The 17,520-nt window shown below is 33.2% G+C and overlaps 3 protein-coding genes across 22 annotated transcripts; all 3 read left to right on the top strand.

Moving 5' to 3' along the window:
* Positions 1-1,655: 1,655 nt before the first annotated feature.
* AT5G37380 (Chaperone DnaJ-domain superfamily protein) lies at positions 1,656-4,268 on the top strand. Of its 9 annotated transcripts, none has more exons than NM_001344191.1 (3): positions 1,656-1,810; positions 1,897-1,939; positions 2,549-4,257. In NM_001344191.1, the coding sequence occupies exon 3, from the start codon at positions 2,672-2,674 to the stop codon at positions 3,965-3,967; it is 1,296 nt and encodes a 431-aa protein (NP_001318687.1). In that variant the 5' UTR covers positions 1,656-1,810; positions 1,897-1,939; positions 2,549-2,671; the 3' UTR covers positions 3,968-4,257. The 9 variants fall into 9 exon arrangements, with proteins under 9 accessions (NP_001318687.1, NP_851102.1, NP_198554.1 ...); NM_180771.2 differs by having other exon boundaries at positions 1,897-1,967; NM_001125851.2 differs by having other exon boundaries at positions 1,700-1,810; positions 2,545-4,241.
* A 105-nt stretch (positions 4,269-4,373) lies between these two features.
* On the top strand, positions 4,374-8,432 carry ATSRL1 (PRP38 family protein). Of its 12 annotated transcripts, NM_001203501.1 has the most exons (6): positions 4,374-4,571; positions 4,956-5,064; positions 5,159-5,304; positions 6,154-6,234; positions 6,723-6,794; positions 7,420-8,427. In NM_001203501.1, exons 3-6 carry the CDS (start codon positions 5,179-5,181, stop codon positions 8,155-8,157), a joined length of 1,017 nt encoding a protein of 338 aa, NP_001190430.1. In that variant the 5' UTR covers positions 4,374-4,571; positions 4,956-5,064; positions 5,159-5,178; the 3' UTR covers positions 8,158-8,427. The 12 variants fall into 12 exon arrangements, with proteins under 12 accessions (NP_001190430.1, NP_001330326.1, NP_851101.1 ...); NM_180770.2 differs by having other exon boundaries at positions 4,411-4,571; positions 4,956-5,304; positions 7,420-8,432; NM_123096.3 differs by having other exon boundaries at positions 4,482-4,571; positions 4,956-5,304; positions 6,723-6,770; positions 7,420-8,317.
* Positions 8,433-12,726: 4,294 nt separating this feature from the next.
* On the top strand, positions 12,727-15,789 carry AT5G37360 (LOW protein: ammonium transporter 1-like protein). The gene is made up of 9 exons (NM_123095.6): positions 12,727-13,128; positions 13,217-13,276; positions 13,362-13,409; positions 14,398-14,530; positions 14,623-14,699; positions 14,891-14,989; positions 15,071-15,141; positions 15,235-15,325; positions 15,455-15,789. Exons 1-9 carry the CDS (start codon positions 12,889-12,891, stop codon positions 15,563-15,565), a joined length of 930 nt encoding a protein of 309 aa, NP_198552.1. The 5' UTR covers positions 12,727-12,888; the 3' UTR covers positions 15,566-15,789.
* Positions 15,790-17,520: the final 1,731 nt, after the last annotated feature.

The raw sequence follows: 17,520 nt of genomic DNA, 5'->3' as shown, positions 1-17,520 counted from the left end.
ACAAAATTCTATATTATTTTCATATTATTTAATGAAAATAATTTATAAACAATTTATTATTTTTTCTTTTTGATGCGGATCTAGTTTCCGTTTTTTGATTAAATAAAAGTAAAACATTTTAATGATGCCACCATTTGATTTAGTATTGGGATAAGGGTTTTCTATTTGGTTTGTTTTGTGTCGATCCACTTAATCCGAATTAAACTTTCCTAGTAATATTTCTCATTCCTTTTAATTAATAGGTTATTAACTTAAAATCTAACTATACTAAATCAACGGTCATTTTTTTTTAATAATTGATGTATCCTTTTGACATGTGGCATAAGTCTCAAATTCTATTCTTTTACATCTTTCTTTTCACACCTATTTACAAAAAAAAAAAAACTGTTTTTTTAAAAAATTAAAAACTGTTCTCCTTTCCCATATCCCATTATCTCTATAATTTCCAAACAAACTATTTTCTTTCACACATATTTACGGGAAAATATGTTTTTAAAAAAACTAAAAACTGTTTCTTTTTCCCCAACTTTTCTTTTTTTTTAATTGTTTTGTAATAATGATATACTTTCTTTGTTATTTAACACTAATGCATATGTTTGATATCTTCAAAATATTTTAATATTTGTTGTAAATTAACATAGCTAGGGGCACAATTCTAGTTACAATATCTGAAACTTGACTCGATTTGTTGTAGACCGATCTATATGAGATTTCAGTCTTATTTGTTTTTTAAAAGTCAGAAGTCTTTATTTGTAATAAAAAGGTAATGTAATCCAACTATTTTATTTTCTAGTTCGCTTCGTATCCAACTTCTGTTATGAAAATAAACGAAAAAAGTAAATCTTTACAACCGTTTTAAAATTGAGTTTAATTTCGAATCAATTTTCTTTATTTGGTTTGTTTTGAATCGATTTACTTAATCTGCGTTAAATTTCTCTAGTAAAATTTTCTCATATGAGAAAATTTCATAATCCGTAGAATTAAGAAGATCGAGAAATTATAGTTACGTCTAATAGAGTATTTTCATCGCCTAATTTAAACAGACGGTTACAAATATGTTTTCAATTATTATAGTTTTCAAATTCAAATATGTTCTTATTTTTAATGAAACGAACATTCTATTCGAAATATTTTTCTCATTTAGTTTGATTCGGATCTAGTGTCCGTTTCTTCGGATATTGAAAAACATTATAACACTTACAAAATCGACTTCATGTCTCGAATCAAATTTTTGATTCGGGTCTATTTTTGTTTTTTTGGATATATAAAAAGATAATACCTTATAACAATTACAAAATCGAATTTATTTCTCGAATCAAATTTTGGATTCGGGTCTAGTTTCCGTTTCTTCGGATATAGAAAAAGATAAAACCTTATAACATTTACAAATTCGACTTCATTTCTCGATTCATATTTTTATTCGAGTTATATTAGATCATTAGGGTTGTTTTGGATCAATACAAATTAAACTTCTCCATAGAATCCTAATGTCAGAGATTATAGAAGAAAGAAGCTGTGCAAGTAGAGGTCTACACTGGTGTTACACTGGTGTTATCACACCATATAAATGTGGCCATAGTACACTCTGCTGAGGTCATAAAGATTCCTATCACAAAGTTTTTGGTCAATTCGGTCAAAAAGTAAATAATAAGAGGGTCATATTAAAAATCTTCTAAGATAAATATAAAAGTTTAAGCCCGCAATCGAAAAATCTGAAACGCAACTGGTGTGAGTGATTCTAGCGTTTTCTCTCGTCGCATCTTCTCTTTTCATCTTTGACCCTAAAACTTTGCAAATCTCGAGCTTTCAGGTCTTCTCTTGTTTCTCTTCACTTTGCATTAGATATGATTCCTGATTGATTGATTCACTGATTACAGATTTCGACATTGTCTCTAGGTTTAATCGATTTTGATGTTGTTGCTAATCCCGTAGAAATCAGGTGCGTTTCGAGTCGAAATTTTTGAGAGGTTTGTGAGTTTGTGAGATTTCTAGGGTTTTTAGATGAATCTAGAAGTCGATTTCGCTATTTACGCTTAGATGTTGGATTGTTTCTACATATCTTGGGTTTTTCGAATTTTCGGTGGAAAAAAATCTAAACCACACACATTGTAGCCACTTTTAAGCTTTGTTTCTGCATGCTTCTGAGATTTTTCGAAGATTTTAGATAGCTTCATAGAGTTAATTTCTTAGTGACGCATGATTGAGAGCTGTTTCTTAGCTTTGACAAGGTTTATCTCCTCAAGCTGCTGATTGTTTCGCCTCTGGTTTGTGGATTTGCAATTGGAGTTAATGGGTTTTTGTTCTTGTCGCATAGGCTTGAGTCTGGTGTCTCTGTTTTGCTTGGTTGTTTTACATGTTAATTTCTATGTGTTGGTGGAAGTCACTATTTGCAACGGATTTTTGGTAGCTAGGCTGCATGTGTGTAGAATATGATTGCAGAAAAACCATTGACATTTTGTGTTACGTTTTTCTGAACTGGCTAAGCGGCTAGTAGATGCTTTCTCACATATGTTAACACCTCCATATCTACCTTTTTTGTTTTAGCCAGAAAGTAGCCATCCTTGAAGCAAAACATAGCCCAGACGCTGGGGATTGCTCAAATTCGGAGAATTTCGTCGGCATTGAGACTTTGGTCATTAGAAAAATTGAATGATAAGGATACACGACAGGCATGGAGTGCAACAAAGACGAGGCGACGAGGGCGAAAGAAATTGCAGAGAACAAGTTCAAAATGAAAGACATTGCCGGGGCTAAGAAATTTGCCTTGAAAGCTCAAAATCTGTATCCAGAGATAGAAGGTGTTTCTCAGATGTTAGCAACCTTGGATGTGTATATCGCTGCAGAAAACAAAGTAAACGAGGATGTCGACTGGTATGGAATACTCAATGCAAGTCCTCGGGATGATGATGAAACGTTGAAGAGAAAGTACAGGAAGCTTGCTCTAATGCTTCACCCCGATAAAAACAAGTCTATAGGAGCTGAAGGGGCATTCAAACATGTTTCTGAAGCTTGGAAATTCTTGTCAGATAAGGAAAAGAGAGCAGCTTATGATCGTAGGAAAAGTTTGCACTCAGTTTATCAGAAGGTCTCAGTTTCATCTTCTAATAACGGGTTCTGCAATTTCGCCAAGACTACTTTCACTACAAATGCAAGGACGACGACCCCGAGAAACAATCCGCCGGCCCAGAAGACCAATCCGCCAGCCCAGAAGACCAATCCGCCTGCCCAGAAGACCAATCCGCCAGCCCAGAAGAACAATCCTCCGACCCAAAAGAACAATCCGCAAAAGCCAGTTGGTACTACACAGAAAACAGGACGTACTGATAATCACACAACAACACCAAACTCATTTACTGCATCTGGGTCATCAGACCAATCAAAGTCGAATACTTTCTGGACAGTCTGCAGGAGATGCATGATGCAGTACGAGTATCTAAGAGTTTATGTCAACTGTAACCTTCGGTGTCCTAATTGTCTACAGTCCTATTTGGCAGTAGAAGTCCCTAAACCAGGTATTTCAAGCCGTTGGAGTAGTTGCAGCCGTCTAAAGTCAGCTGCAAACCACAATACTACTTCAGGTTTATTTAATAACTCCAAGTGGACATTCTCAAGAACCAGCAGTGCAGCTCATGCTGCAAGTGTGGTTCAACATGCTTATGAGAAGGTAAAGAAAGATCGCGAGCAGGCGAAAGCAACCGCGAGAAGAGAAAAGAAGAATGCCAAAAGAAAGAGCACAACTGATTCGTCTGCTTCTGGTAGTTCGCTTAAAAAGAGGAAAGTTTGTTTAGAAACTGATATCGGTTGCTCTAGTGGAAGAGAGGTCACTTACCGTGTGACTGGTGAAAACGGAAAAAACATGGGAAAGTTAGAACATGGAACCAAAGAGAGTGCGGACAAGTTGTCTCTTAGAAGAACCCAGAGAAAGATTAGCAAGGAGAATGTTACAAGAGAGGTAAAGTCGCGTTAGCATTCTGACCCCGTTGAGTGAGGTTTAAGTTATGCAGGCATAATTTATTGATGGATTCTCCAGGCTATAACCAGTCATATATTTTGTAAGTTGGGTCATTCGGTAATCTTTTGGTTCTAACATTGTAGAGAGGTACGAGTCGAGTCTTTTTGGGCAGATGTCACAAACTGATTTCCAAAAATTTTAAAAGACTCAGTGTTGTAGCAACGATGGCTTGGTTTCATGGCTCTTAAGTTCTGTTTCAGTGCTCTTAATGTTTGATTCACTTTCTCCAATAATGAGTAGCTTTGAGGAATCAGGCGTATTCATTCATGTCTAGCACGAACAAGTCAACTAAGATACGGTAGAATTTGCAATTTCGATATTTCGAGTATATATACTACGCCAAAAGACTAAAAGAATGATCAAATTTGTATATTATAATATTTGGGTAAAATGTGAAACTACGTGATAATATGAGGGCATATTTGAAAGTTTCCCAAATTAAATATGAAAGCAGCTTTCTAAGTCCGATACGAGATCGCCGTTTCTAGGGCTCTTTTGGTGTCCCTCTACCTCTCGCGCTTGAATCCTGTAATCGCTAACACAGTTCGTCAAATTTCAGGTTTCTCTCTTTTACTCCTTACGATTTTGATAAACTTCTCGAGAATTAAGTTTGTTTGCTTATAGAAATTGTTTTTAACCGGCTGATACATAGATTCGACTTTGTTTCTAGCTTGATCGATTTGATTTCACCAGTTCCTTCCGAAATTGATATCGATTTTCACCTTTTCTTATCTGGGATTGACGAAATTTAGTTCCTTTCCGGTTTAATTTTGAGGTTGATCCCATAGATTTTGCTTTGCTATTTCTAGGGTTTCGTTTCAATTTAGGATTAATAGTTGGTTTAGTTGGGTTTTTAGGATTAGTTATTGTTTCTGTATCTATGGCCAAAAAGTTTCAAGCTTTAGCTTGTTGTATTTCCTAATGTGTTTAATTTCTCTTTCAGGTTTTTTGGGCTCGTAGGCTTTTTCTGTATCTCTCAGCATTTTTCAATTTCATAAAACATGGCGGAGATACAGTCAAATGGAAGGGCATATGAGTCATTATTGGAAAAGGTTCTTTCAATGAACATTCTTTCTTCTGACTATTTTAAAGAGCTCTATGGTTTAAAGACTTATCATGAGGTAATTGATGAAATCTACAACCAAGTTAATCATGTGGAGCCGTGGATGGGTGGGAATTGCCGTGGTCCTTCAACAGCGTATTGTCTTCTCTACAAATTCTTTACCATGAAACTTACAGTGAAGCAGATGCATGGACTGTTAAAGCACACAGATTCTCCTTATATTAGAGCGGTGAGTGAATCTCTTAACCATCTTTTTTGCATTATTGTCCTGCATAAAGTATGAGCTACCGTGATGCTATAACCTTGTCTTTTTGGTATTGGTTTTCTTAGTAGAATCTTAAAATATGTCTTTCCATCTTCTGGCTTCTTCTTGATTTTCAGTAAGATCTAGAAATCTAACAGTGTGTGCTGCTTGTTCCTATACCTGTTCCTCCTGTTACTTGTTACCAAGCTGAGTTGTTCTTATTAGTCAATTTTAACCCGAAAAAGGTAGGTGTTCCTTTTGATTGTCAAATAATTATAGAGCATATTACAGTCAGGTAATAGCATTCCTTACCTCTGGGTTCCATCTGAAACTATTCTTTTCTCATCCCGTATTGAAGGTATGAGCGTACACATAATTGTTCTCGTGTTTTCATAGCAGATTTTCACAACCACAATCAAAGTTGGGATGTCATTCTTTCTTTGAGTTGCTGAGACTTTCTCCCACCAAAATATATAAGACCTTTCTTTGCTAGGAGTATCCGCATATCAAGGTTTGAGGTGTCTTTTCTATTTTAGCTACTCTATCTCTCTAGGATCACCTCTCTGCCCATTTAACAGTATAGAACGTAGCTACTGACAAATAATCTGTTTATGATACCCGGTGTTCCAGATAAAGTTCAGGATATATCTGAAGTGTTTTCTTTTTAATGAGACAGTGCATACATGCTTCCTTGGTGTATGGGAAGTTATGTTTGTCTTGCATTTTATATCAATGTTTGTTTTGCTTTGCGTTTTTTTCATGTTACAACAACTTGTTTGATCTGTTTTACATGTCCATTGCTTTTGATCTAACCACAGGGTACTGAATGTGCAGGTTGGATTCCTATATTTAAGATATGTTGCAGATGCAAAGACGTTGTGGACATGGTATGAACCATACATTAAAGATGATGAGGTAAGCAGTTTTTATCAAGTTCTGAGAGTAGTATACAATTATGAATACCATTTTATTATTATCAAGCTCTCGTGAAAAACCGTATGCAATTGCCTATTCGTGCATCTGGGTTCATTAAAGTTGCTGTGTCAGTTAGCATCACGCTTTTCTTTCGTTCCTTAATATGGTTTATTGATGGAGAAGCTCTTGTTAGGATTCTTACTGAGATAATCGCACAATGAAGTTTGGAACAATAGAATAGAGTATGTCACTGACCTGAATGGCTACAATTATACCGGATCTTATCTTTTAGACTCTTACTGTCTTGGAGATCCCTGGACCCTTTTTAGTATGTATGAGATCATGTGGCCTACTGCTTAGAAAATTATGTGTTGTGGACTTGTGGGTTCACCTAGTTATCAGAAATTCATAACATGCACTCCAACTTCTTTGAACATGGCTCTGCACTGGTATACAGTTTAACGTGAATTATGTTTTTTTGTCTTCAGGAGTTTTCACCAGGATCAAATGGACGGATGACGACAATGGGTGTTTATGTACGTGATTTGCTGCTTGGACTGGTGAGTCACAAGTCTTTATATTAGATGGTCAAATTTTCCTGTCTTCTGTGAATTCTCCATGGAAAACTGATTTTTGGCTGGGCAGACTTGGATGCATCTGGGTTGTCCATGGGGTCTATAAATATATTTTATGATACTGAGAATTTGAAGTGATATTAACACAAGAACTTTTATTCGTTGGTAAGATGCTGTGTGACTTTACACTGGGCTATGTTTTGTCAGGAAAGTACAAACACTCTTTTAATGACAGTTGCTTGTTTAAAATTGTTCTTAGTTACCATTTGATAATGGTCTTTGATACCTAAGGTGTGGTAGTGTGAACAATTCATTAGATTGGTTTGCCCTGCGACCTTTATCCCTTAAGATGATTCTAAGCTATGTTACGAGTGAAATGTAGCAATGCAAACCAATCTAATAAATAGCTTAGATTCTAAGCTAGTTACCATTGATAATGGTCTTTGATACCTAAGCTATGTATTCGATATTTTTTTTATTTTCTGTTCGTTTTAGTAAACATCCGTTAGCTTTTGCTATAAATGTGTTTATTAGTCATTTATCATAATACTTTAATGTCTCCATGATGCCAATTCCTGAATCTGACTTACTGTTGTTGGTTTTTTTGCAGTACTACTTTGATACTTTGTTTCCTCGTATACCTGTTCCTGTCATGCGCCAGATTGTATCAAACCTTGAGAAGATGAATTTACCAACTAAACCTTCTGGTTCAACCGGAGACATGACCCGTGGCTCAGAAGACACTGCCCGTCGTCCACCATCAGTAAAAGCATCCCTCTCTGTTTCATTTGGTCAGCGTGCACCTCATCGTGCTTCCACCAGAGGCTCTTCTCCTGTTCGCCGTCCTCCACCGACTGGTTATGACAGAAATGGAGGCGATGAAGTACAACAGCGGTCCCCACGTAGAAGCCAGAGCCGAGACTATTATTCTGACAGAGACTCAGATAGACAACGGGAAAGAGAGAGGGAGAAAGACCGCGAAAGAGAGAGGGGGAGGGATAGATACAGAGAAAGGGAAAGGGATTATGGTAATGATAGGAGATCAAGGCGTGACTATGATAGTAGAAGCAGGCGCAATGATTATGAGGACGACAGAAGTAGACATGACCGGAGAAGCAGGAGCAGAAGCAGAAGTAGGAGCAGGAGTGTGCAGATTGAGCGTGAACCGACTCCTAAAAGAGATAGTAGCAACAAAGAGAAATCGGCGGTGACAGTGAACAGCAATCTCGCAAAGCTAAAAGATTTGTATGGAGACGCAAGTAGTCAGAAAAGGGATGAAGGATTTGGAACAAGGAAAGATTCAAGTTCAGAAGAAGTGATAAAGCTTGGTGGTTCCTCTTGGAGGTGAAAAAACAAACAGAACAAAACCAAACTGTGGATTTAAAATGCTTCTTCTATTTAGCAGGATGATGCATGTTGTTTAACTATACTGTTTTGATTTCCAGCAAACTATTTGTCATATGCTTGATATTACAGTTTAAGAGTTGATCTTTATCTTGAATTTCTGTAGACTATGTGTTGGGTTTTAACTTTCCTACATATTTTGTGTGTTTCTCAGTCCACATTTAGATTCAGCTAAAAATATCATCTGTTGGAGGTATAAAAGAAGAGAAATTATTCACAGGACCTAGACTTGTCGAAGATGATCCTAATTCATGTATAAAAACTTAAAATGTGGTATTTTCATAGTTTTGTTTAAAGGAAATTGAGAAATAAGAGAAAGGAAAAAAGAGAGTTTGCTTATAATTGACATATACATATCATAAAAGCCTCAATTGTGCTTTTCCGTTGGAGAAAAGTCTCAACTTTGCCAATTTCTATAATTGAGCTTTTTTTTCAACGAAAATACATTTTGAAGTTTTTAATGATATTTTCTCGTTTTTTAATTGAAAAATTATTTATCATCGTTGCCCGTATATATAAATTAATAATCATATACTCAAATATACACTTACAAAAATATATATATATATATATTACATATAATATACTATAACATTCTATACTCTTAAATTGTGTATGTTTACAAGATATGGTATGATTAAAAAAAAAAATATATATGGTAAAAAACTAAACATTTGACATCTAAAAAAAGAGATAAATTTTATCGAAATCGACAAACACAACTTTTGAATCACATATTTTATTCAAGATATGAATCTCGAGAAAAAGAGAGACTTGAAGATGCTGATCTTTTCCTCCATTTCTAGAGACTAAGGTTTAAATTTCAGCAAAGTTATTCATGTAAAGATTTTTGAAGATTAGATTAATCAAAATCCAGAGACACGTGGTGGTTTTCTAAGTAAGAAATCTGATGTTGAAGCGATTCGATTTCTTGGTAACCATAACTTACAATTCTTGACTCTCCTGTCCAAGCTGTTTTTCCCTTTCATCAAGAGTTTGACCTCTCAAATACACTGAAGCATCAATAGTTTTTAAAACATCCATCAAGTACATCCATTCTCGAGTAGCAACTCCTTGAATCAAAGCTCATATAGTATCGGTACTCAAAACAGATGTGTTTTGGTTATTTGCCATTTTAGGAAAATCATAAACGAAGTTGAGTGAGAGAGAAATTCTACCTTGAAAAATATGCAAAACCGAAAAGAAAAATTCAGATTTAGATGATTGCAATATAAAACAAGATAAACTCATCGGAAACAGAATAATAGAGGTCGTACATCAACATGAAACACAAACCCAAAACCCACCAATTAAATTTTGATATAGCCATGAAAAGATTAATCTACGATTAATCCACAATAACTATCACATCATACTAGATAGAGCCCAATATATGATTACGTGCTAGATGTCCCCCAAAAAATTACTTATCGAGTTATATCCACATAAATTTAGGAAGAAACGAGATTCAAACTATGAATTTATGGAGATATAAGTAGATAAGTATGTTTTCGGGGATATCTAACACGTAATGATAAATTGGGCTCTATCTAATATGATATACATATTTTTGTGGGAAAATAGACTATTTTTCCACGGACTGGAAATGATACCGAAGGAAGAGTCCATGCACATAGAGAGAGATTACATGCAACATATAGTCCTCGAAATCGATAAACCTAAACCTCAAAAAGTGGTGAGATAGGATTGTTGACTGATTTTGTTTGCATGATGACCAAAAAAAGAGGAGTCATCGTTCCTTTAATTCTGCAGATTTTTTTGTTTTTTTAGTTCCTTATTCCACTCGTAAGAGCGATACATAATATCTTTTAAAAAAGAATTGAAAGTAAACGATATAAACGCAGAAATAAACTTTCCTTTAGCTTGTTACATTTTTCTGTCCTCACTTGTCAAAGTTTGATACTTTTCTCTCGAATTACAAAATTCAAGAATTGTTATTAAAACTAGATTTTAACCCGCGGTATACCGCGGAAACAATTTATTTTTTAAAGTTAGTATATATAAAAGTTTACAAATTGTATCTATTTATAAAATATTTTTATTTTATAATTTACAAATGTTATTAAGTAACGTCCTGTCAAACCCGTCCCGTAAAAAAAATCCATTTATTTTATTAATGTTGATCTTATTTATGATATATTTATGAATCATTGTCTAAATATTTTGTAATTTTGTAGTAATTAAATGCTATCAAATTATATCTCTGCGCTTTGATGATTATAATCGAATTGTTATAGTCATGGAGAAAAACAATATCAAAAATGATAATTTTGTAGTAATTAAATGATATTAAATATTTTGGAAGTTTTATTTCAGTAAATAATCGTGTAGTTAATGTGGAGAGATTTTAGGAAGATGGTTAAATGTCACAATTTAATTCGAAGATTTTCTTTCTAATTATCAAAAACAAACATTAAAATCCAGTGGCAGCCATTGTAAATAAGTCTCAACTACATGATTTATTTCACAAAATGGTTTCAAAAATGTATATACAGATAATGGATTTTGGGAAAAAAGCTATATGCATATTAAAGAAAAAAGAAAAATCTGAAACTTTTGAGGAAATTTTTTGAGGAAATGCAATCTCCTCATTTTTTTTTGAGGAAATACAAATAAAATTAGTTTTCAAATACATTAGTTTCTCTTAATCTCCTCCAACCTCTAATCTAAACAGTCTCTCTCTACTTGTAACATCCTGTTTATCCAAAAATCTAATAAGTCAAAATGTGTAATCCTTGGAAATCCTTTTTATTTGTAGTACATGATACATGTTGGTTTAAATGTACTGTTTTGATTTTTTTTAACACATTATTTGCTACATGCTTGATATTACACTTTTATAATTGATCTTTTTCTTGATTTTTTTTTATTTAGATGTGTGTTTCTCACATATTATGTATTTTTTTGTTGGAATTAACAAATCTGTGTTATTCTCAGCTAAGAATGATAAATGTAATAGAGCAAATCCACTCTATGATAAAAAAAACTGAAAATTACCCGGATTGACTCAAAACTGGATAATAGTAACTAAAATGACTCTCATTAGTGATGAATAACTAGACTAACACAAATTTTGTGTAAAAAGACCAATTGACCCTAAATGTCGATATTTAATGTTTTAGTGGTAAATATGGTAACTGCTCTAATAAGTCTGTCATTACAATGAAAAAAAACTGTCACCATTGTAAATATTGTTATAGCAAAAAAATATGCAAAAAAAAACCATAACTGATTTTTGAAGTTATATAATTTTTTATATATTTGGGTTGACTATGTATATTTACGTTATAGTTTTTAGGTGTAAGGTTTAGTGTTTAGGATGTAGAAATTAGTTTTGAATATTAAATTTAGTTATAGATTTGTGGTATTTTTGAAAAATAAAATTCATTATAGTATTTTTTTTGGAAAAACTCATTTTAGTGGTATTTAAAAGAATTTCTAAAAATAATTGACAAAAAAATCAAATCTGTCATATAATTTTCCAAATAAAAGAACTGTTACAATAGTTAGTATTATTCTATTAAGAAAATCGTGGAAAAATAAAACTATAAATCGGTCACCATAAGGATTTCAAATTACAAATCTGTCATAACATAAAATATTTTTAAAATCATTTCAGCAATTTATTTTATTCTTTATTAAACCTGCTATCAAACGACAGATTTATGGTAATATAAATTTATCTGTCACAACATAAAACAACTTTATCATAACACAAAATATTATATCTTAGAAAACAAATCTGCCATCAAACGACAGATATTGTGTAAAATTACAAGAATCTGTTATAACATAAAACAAGTCTGTCATAACATTAAAAAAATTGGTTATCGTTACACGTCATTCTAGTAATTAATTATTTGACAACAAATCTGTTACAATGTGACAGATTTTTTTAACAAAATTATAAATCTGCCATCACTTAACGTAAAAAAACATCCACAAAAAAATAAGTCTGTCAAATTATATGAAAGTCTGTGGTTGAATAAACTAAAAATCTGTCAATCAAATTAAATCTGCTATAATTTATAAATCTGTTATCACTATCTTCTAAGAAGTCTGTCAACCAAAAAAGTCTGCTATAAAAAAACTATCGCAGTTAAAAAAGTCTACGGAATAAGAATAAATCTGCCCATAACTAAACGATAGACTTTTGTAAAATTGTTGGAATTTTTTTTAAAAGATATTTTTGTATTTGTTTTATTTTTAACATATAAGAAAATGATATTTTAGAAAAGAAAAGAATCAATTTAACTCTAATATTTTATAAGTTATTCTAATAATTAATCTTATTATTTTGGTTAATCTAGTTTTTTTCCCTAAAAAAAATTAGCCAAAAAAAAAAAACAGAAACGAAGAAGATTAGTGATATTATGATGATTAAGTTTCTTCCAAAAAACTTAACAAAAAAAAAAGTTTCTTCCAAAAAAATTCACAAAAATCGAAGACCAGACAAATGGCGCAAGTTCATTGCACAGAGAGACAAACAAAACACATATATGGAACCAATGAAAAAGACAAATCTTTAACCAAACGATGATGCCTCAAGAAACAGCTTCGACTCTACTACATTCATTGTCTAAAAGATCTTTCGGTTGTTCACGAATTGTTTCTGAGTTTGCCCAAACACAAACGAATTGAGGAAAACTGAAAGATGGCTTCTTGTTCTTCTTCTTCTATTAGTCTCCTCCAACCTCTTCATAGTCTCTCTTCTTCCACTCTTTTCTTTTCTCAGCCAAGTTTTCATTTTTCGTCCTCTCTAAAACCTAATAAGTCCAAAAGGCACAATCTTTCGAAATCCTTGACTCTCCGATTTGCTCTTACGGAATCAGATTCTACTAAACCTCTAGAAATAGAAGAACCAAGTTCCAAATCCCTTCTTCTACAACTCTCTGTAAGTCTGAACTCTGTTTTTGATTATGGGATATCAATTAAAATAGAGTTTCTTGTGCTTAATGGGTTCTGAATTGTGTGTGTTGCAGAAGTGTTTTGATCTTCCATCAGATTACTTCCAGCAGCTACCAAATGATCTTCGTCTCGATGTAAGTAAGCCCTCATTGCTTAAAAACTTGATTTTTTTTATTTTGGGCAACGTTTTTTTATGTGGTGAGTTTTGGTTTTCTTTAGTTGAATGATGCGGCTTTTGATCTCTCCAATGGACCTGTCATCGATGAGGTTAGTTCCTATTTCTCCACATGAACAGTTATAAGATTAAGGTTCGAGGTTATGATTATTTTAGTACTGAGTTCAAGAACAGCTATTCCATCTGTGGGATCTTTTATGTGATATTCATGTATTTGAACTACATGTGTATGCTCTTCCTTCATTGTAGCCTCAACTCCATGGTAAACAAACTATCATCTGCTATGCAGTTCTATATTCCAACATTTGTGCCAGCATAAAATCTTAGGAAATGAGTAGAAAAAGAACCTTTGGTGATTTGCTGTGTTATAAAGTAGTTATATGCTTAATAGCATTCTATGCTTTTGTGTGTATTGCCAAATATACCAATGTGTAGTCCGGTATTTATCGTTTATATGGGTATAGTATAGTATTCTCATTAACGGTATAGTTTGCTTAACAGTATCGACATGGCTGTCATATATTATTATGTCTAAATGATCTCAAATTTCAAGTTTCTGAATTAGCTAATTTTCTAAACTGTTTGGAGTTAGCTATTTGTGATTAGTTTCATCCCTATTGTAGCATAAGCTGTTTCTTCTTTATTATTCATCTTTGGTATCAATATGATTTATGGAAGGAATGTTGTCATGTGTGTGGTTAATGGATTTACTAGCAACTAATGATAGATATTTGCAGAAGAGAATATAGCTGCTCCATTATTTTGATATCTGAGCTAAATACATGATTTTGTATTACTTTAGCCCTTAGGAGCCTAATCATAAGACTGATCTTCACTTTTAGGCAGTTAGATGTAACATGTGAGTAGTGAAACATACAGCTCATACAATTATTTTAAGTCCGCAGACAGAAACCTTCCTGTAATCTTGTTTAACAGTTAGTGATAGGGTCACATTCATTCAAACGTTATGGAATCTTTCAAATGATCTAAGCTTCATTGTGATATACAAGCTAACCTCCCTTCCTCACTTTCTTAAACTTTGAGGGACTTACAATTGCGACCTCTCAAATCTATTTGTAGTGTGGTCAAGAGCTTGGGGAGACCTTACTGAATCTGTCTCGTGCTTGGGAACAAGCTGACACATCAACTTCTCGTAGTTTAGTGGAGAAACTTCCCGAACTGGAAATTTTATTAACAGATGGTGCCAGATCAGGTTACAAGAAGTAGCTCTATAGTATCTAGATACACATCTTTCTAGATCTACTCTCTTGTAATCATACCTGCTTTTACCCTTTTTTTGTTCAGCCTTTGGGAAGCGTTTGATATCTGCAGGAAAAAGGTTCCAGGGCATGGGACAATATGCCAAAGGTGAATTACAGAAGGTACTTGAATCTCAAATGACGTGTGGTTTCTTCTACTGATTCTTTGATTATGTCTACTGAGTAAAAATGTAAATGTAAGTGACAGTTAATCGCAATAGTTTGCATACTTAACGGCCACAATGATAAAACCAAATTGTTCGTTTGTATAATCATTCATGCGTATAAGAACTAATGTTCCTGAGAACTCGCAGATTGCGAAAGCGATGATCACAACTGGAGGGGTCTTATCTGCAAAAACATCATCTGTTTCAGTCAGCAATGAATCTAAGTCAGGAACAAGGATGTTTAAGGTAAAGCATAATATCTGTTTTCTTATGTATGTTCACTGAAGAAGCTACTTTGCAGATGATAATTTTTTGTTTGAACTGCAGTTTGGGGAGCTTCAAGTTGCTGTGACTCCAGAGAAAGCCTACACCGGAGCTGCCATTGCGTTCATCTACGGGTATTTTGTGGAAGCTTGTTTATTACTTTTGAAAAATGTGTATCACAACTCTTATGAGCAACAATAAAAACAGTTCATACTTTGATCAAACAGGATACTTTCATGGCAAATCAGTCAAGGGATCCAAAGCATACCAGAGAACTCATTGCAGTATGCAAATGACAATGCATTGCTAATCGGAAAGGTTAGTGGATCAAACATTCTACTCTTATTCTTTAATGCTTATCATATTGTGGAAGTCGATGATACTGCTTTGTGATGCTTTGGGGGTTTATAGAGTGACATTTTGTCATGTTTTTGTTCTTCTGAGCAGTCTCTAAGAGGGTCTCTTCTAGCTCTGTTTTATGCGTCAACCGTCTTGTCAGGCTTCACAACAGCTGGGCTTATCCTACTCGCTAAGCAGCTTTCATCAGAAAAAGAGTGAATTCATAATCCTTCAGGGGTGGTCTCTATTACTCTCATGTACAGTGCCAAATATTCAAATTTACAATAGTAAATTTTTCTACTTTCTCTGTCTATGCGTTAAACTATGGAATGTGTTGAGTGTATATTCTTATAGAGAAAACGAAATATCTTTGTTATGAATAATTGAAGTTTGCCAAGCAATGAGAGTGTTTGATGTTTGATGTTTCAGGAATTCATGCAAAATGTTCATTTCTCTTAGTTGGTATCTCTTTCAAATTGTATTGATGTTAGGCTCACAAAGTTCTCTAGTTTGATCAACTTAATTCACTAAGAAGAAAAACATCAAAACCAATAGTCAACACACCATACAAAGTGTGTTATCTATTGTTAAGTGAATCTAAGAACTTTGTCTCCATTACCAAACTGTATGTACATATTTGTTCTTAACCTAAACTAAACAAAATTTATGATAAACAATATGCTTTACGGTTTAGTTTCACTCCAGTTTCTTTAGTTTTTTTGGTTATAAAACTTAAAAACCATATTAGACCATTTGTTTAATCACAACAAAATAGACCATTTGTAATTGTGGATGAAGCCCTTTGGCCACATAAACAAAAGAAAAACATGTGATGCTCATGTGGGTTCTTCTTCAACTCTCTCGCCGTTTCTAGAGCTCTTTGATGTTCTCTGCTTCTTGAATTTCATTTTAATCCTGCCTTTGTAATCTACAAATTTAAGATAGGAAAAGGTTGAGAAGAGATTTTTTTTAAAAAAGTATCTTTGTTATGAATAATTGAAGTTGCCAACCAATGTATATTACATATGAAAGGTTTTGATGTTTCATAATAAATACATGCAAAAAAGTTAATTACTCACTGCATGGCATACATACAAAATCTTTGATATTACTTTACTAAAAGTAAATAAATTGTTTTATGAGGCCTAATTACCCCTAGGGGTGAACCCAAGTATTTTTCTTCCCACGAGGCCTAATACACAACAATTTTTTTTGGATGATTTTTGTCGATAAAAGTTAAAACTTGAGATCAAATCTTAAAATTTCAGGAAAATAAGGCCTATTTTTGCGATAGTAAATAGATAATTTTAAAAATTGAAACTAAATATGAAAATTTTAGAAACATAGAACCTTTTTTTTTGTTGTCGACAGAAACAAAGAACCTAGTTTTGCAATAACAAATATTTTTGGAGGCCTAATTTTGTTACTAAAAGGCTTAAACATTTTGGAGGTCCAATACTCATGTATCTTGGATTTGTGCCAAGGGTCCGGCCTGCTTGTTCGGCTCATCATTAACTGAGTTTTATTTGTATGAAAAAATTCCGAAGTATTTTTTAGCAAATTGTTTAGCTTACAAGATGTAACAAACTCATACTTTTTATATTTACACTAGGGATTAATCTGGCCTACGTCCGGGCTATGAGTGCTAGTATTTTTAATCTATATCTCTTGTATAATTTCTTTTCCAACTGTTATTCTCCTTTTAAGGAAAAAATTTATATGTGATTTTTCCACAATATTGGTATGGAGAGTAATATTTACATGAGAAATCGAGATGATTTTAATAAAATGCATGGTAGCTTGCTACTTGCTAGTATTGTTTTGAAATCTGATTGGCTCTTTAGTTTAACAAAATGCATCTTATGATTGCCGATGGGGATTATTTTAACAAAATAAACTTATACTTGTAGCCTTAGGCAACGTTTATCAAGTGGTTCTGTTAAGATTTGATACAATGTGATGAAGAAAAGCTTAAACATTAAAAGTAATTCATTCTTTTCTGTAGTACAATAAATATTACTATTGAAATATGAACATCTCTTACTACTATTAGACAAAGTGAAAGAGGATGCAAGCAAGAAGGATGGTGCAAATGGTTGTCTCAAAATAACAAGTTGACTGCGTTGAAAAATTATTAATCTCATTTTTTACCATTTGAGATGAATAAGTTAGAA

Source organism: Arabidopsis thaliana, chromosome 5 (genome assembly GCF_000001735.4).
Source record: "Arabidopsis thaliana chromosome 5, partial sequence".
In the NCBI taxonomy this organism is placed as follows: Eukaryota; Viridiplantae; Streptophyta; class Magnoliopsida; order Brassicales; family Brassicaceae; genus Arabidopsis; species Arabidopsis thaliana.
Note: the sequence above shows the minus strand (reverse complement) of the source record. Positions and strands in the feature narration are given on the sequence as shown.

What these genes read in the sequence shown, in the direction of transcription:
- AT5G37380 (NM_001085204.2), top strand. Translation starts at nt 2,672, where the DNA reads ATGGAGTGCAACAAAGACGAGGCGACGAGGGCGAAAGAAATTGCAGAG.
- ATSRL1 (NM_180770.2), top strand. Translation starts at nt 5,014, where the DNA reads ATGGCGGAGATACAGTCAAATGGAAGGGCATATGAGTCATTATTGGAA. An exon ending in ATTCTCCTTATATTAGAGCG is followed by an intron (nt 5,305 to 6,153) that starts GTGAGTGAATCT and finishes CTGAATGTGCAG; the next exon opens with GTTGGATTCCTATATTTAAG. An exon ending in GTGATTTGCTGCTTGGACTG is followed by an intron (nt 6,795 to 7,419) that starts GTGAGTCACAAG and finishes GTTTTTTTGCAG; the next exon opens with TACTACTTTGATACTTTGTT.
- AT5G37360 (NM_123095.6), top strand. Translation starts at nt 12,889, where the DNA reads ATGGCTTCTTGTTCTTCTTCTTCTATTAGTCTCCTCCAACCTCTTCAT. An exon ending in CAGGAACAAGGATGTTTAAG is followed by an intron (nt 14,990 to 15,070) that starts GTAAAGCATAAT and finishes TTTGAACTGCAG; the next exon opens with TTTGGGGAGCTTCAAGTTGC. An exon ending in ATGCATTGCTAATCGGAAAG is followed by an intron (nt 15,326 to 15,454) that starts GTTAGTGGATCA and finishes TCTTCTGAGCAG; the next exon opens with TCTCTAAGAGGGTCTCTTCT.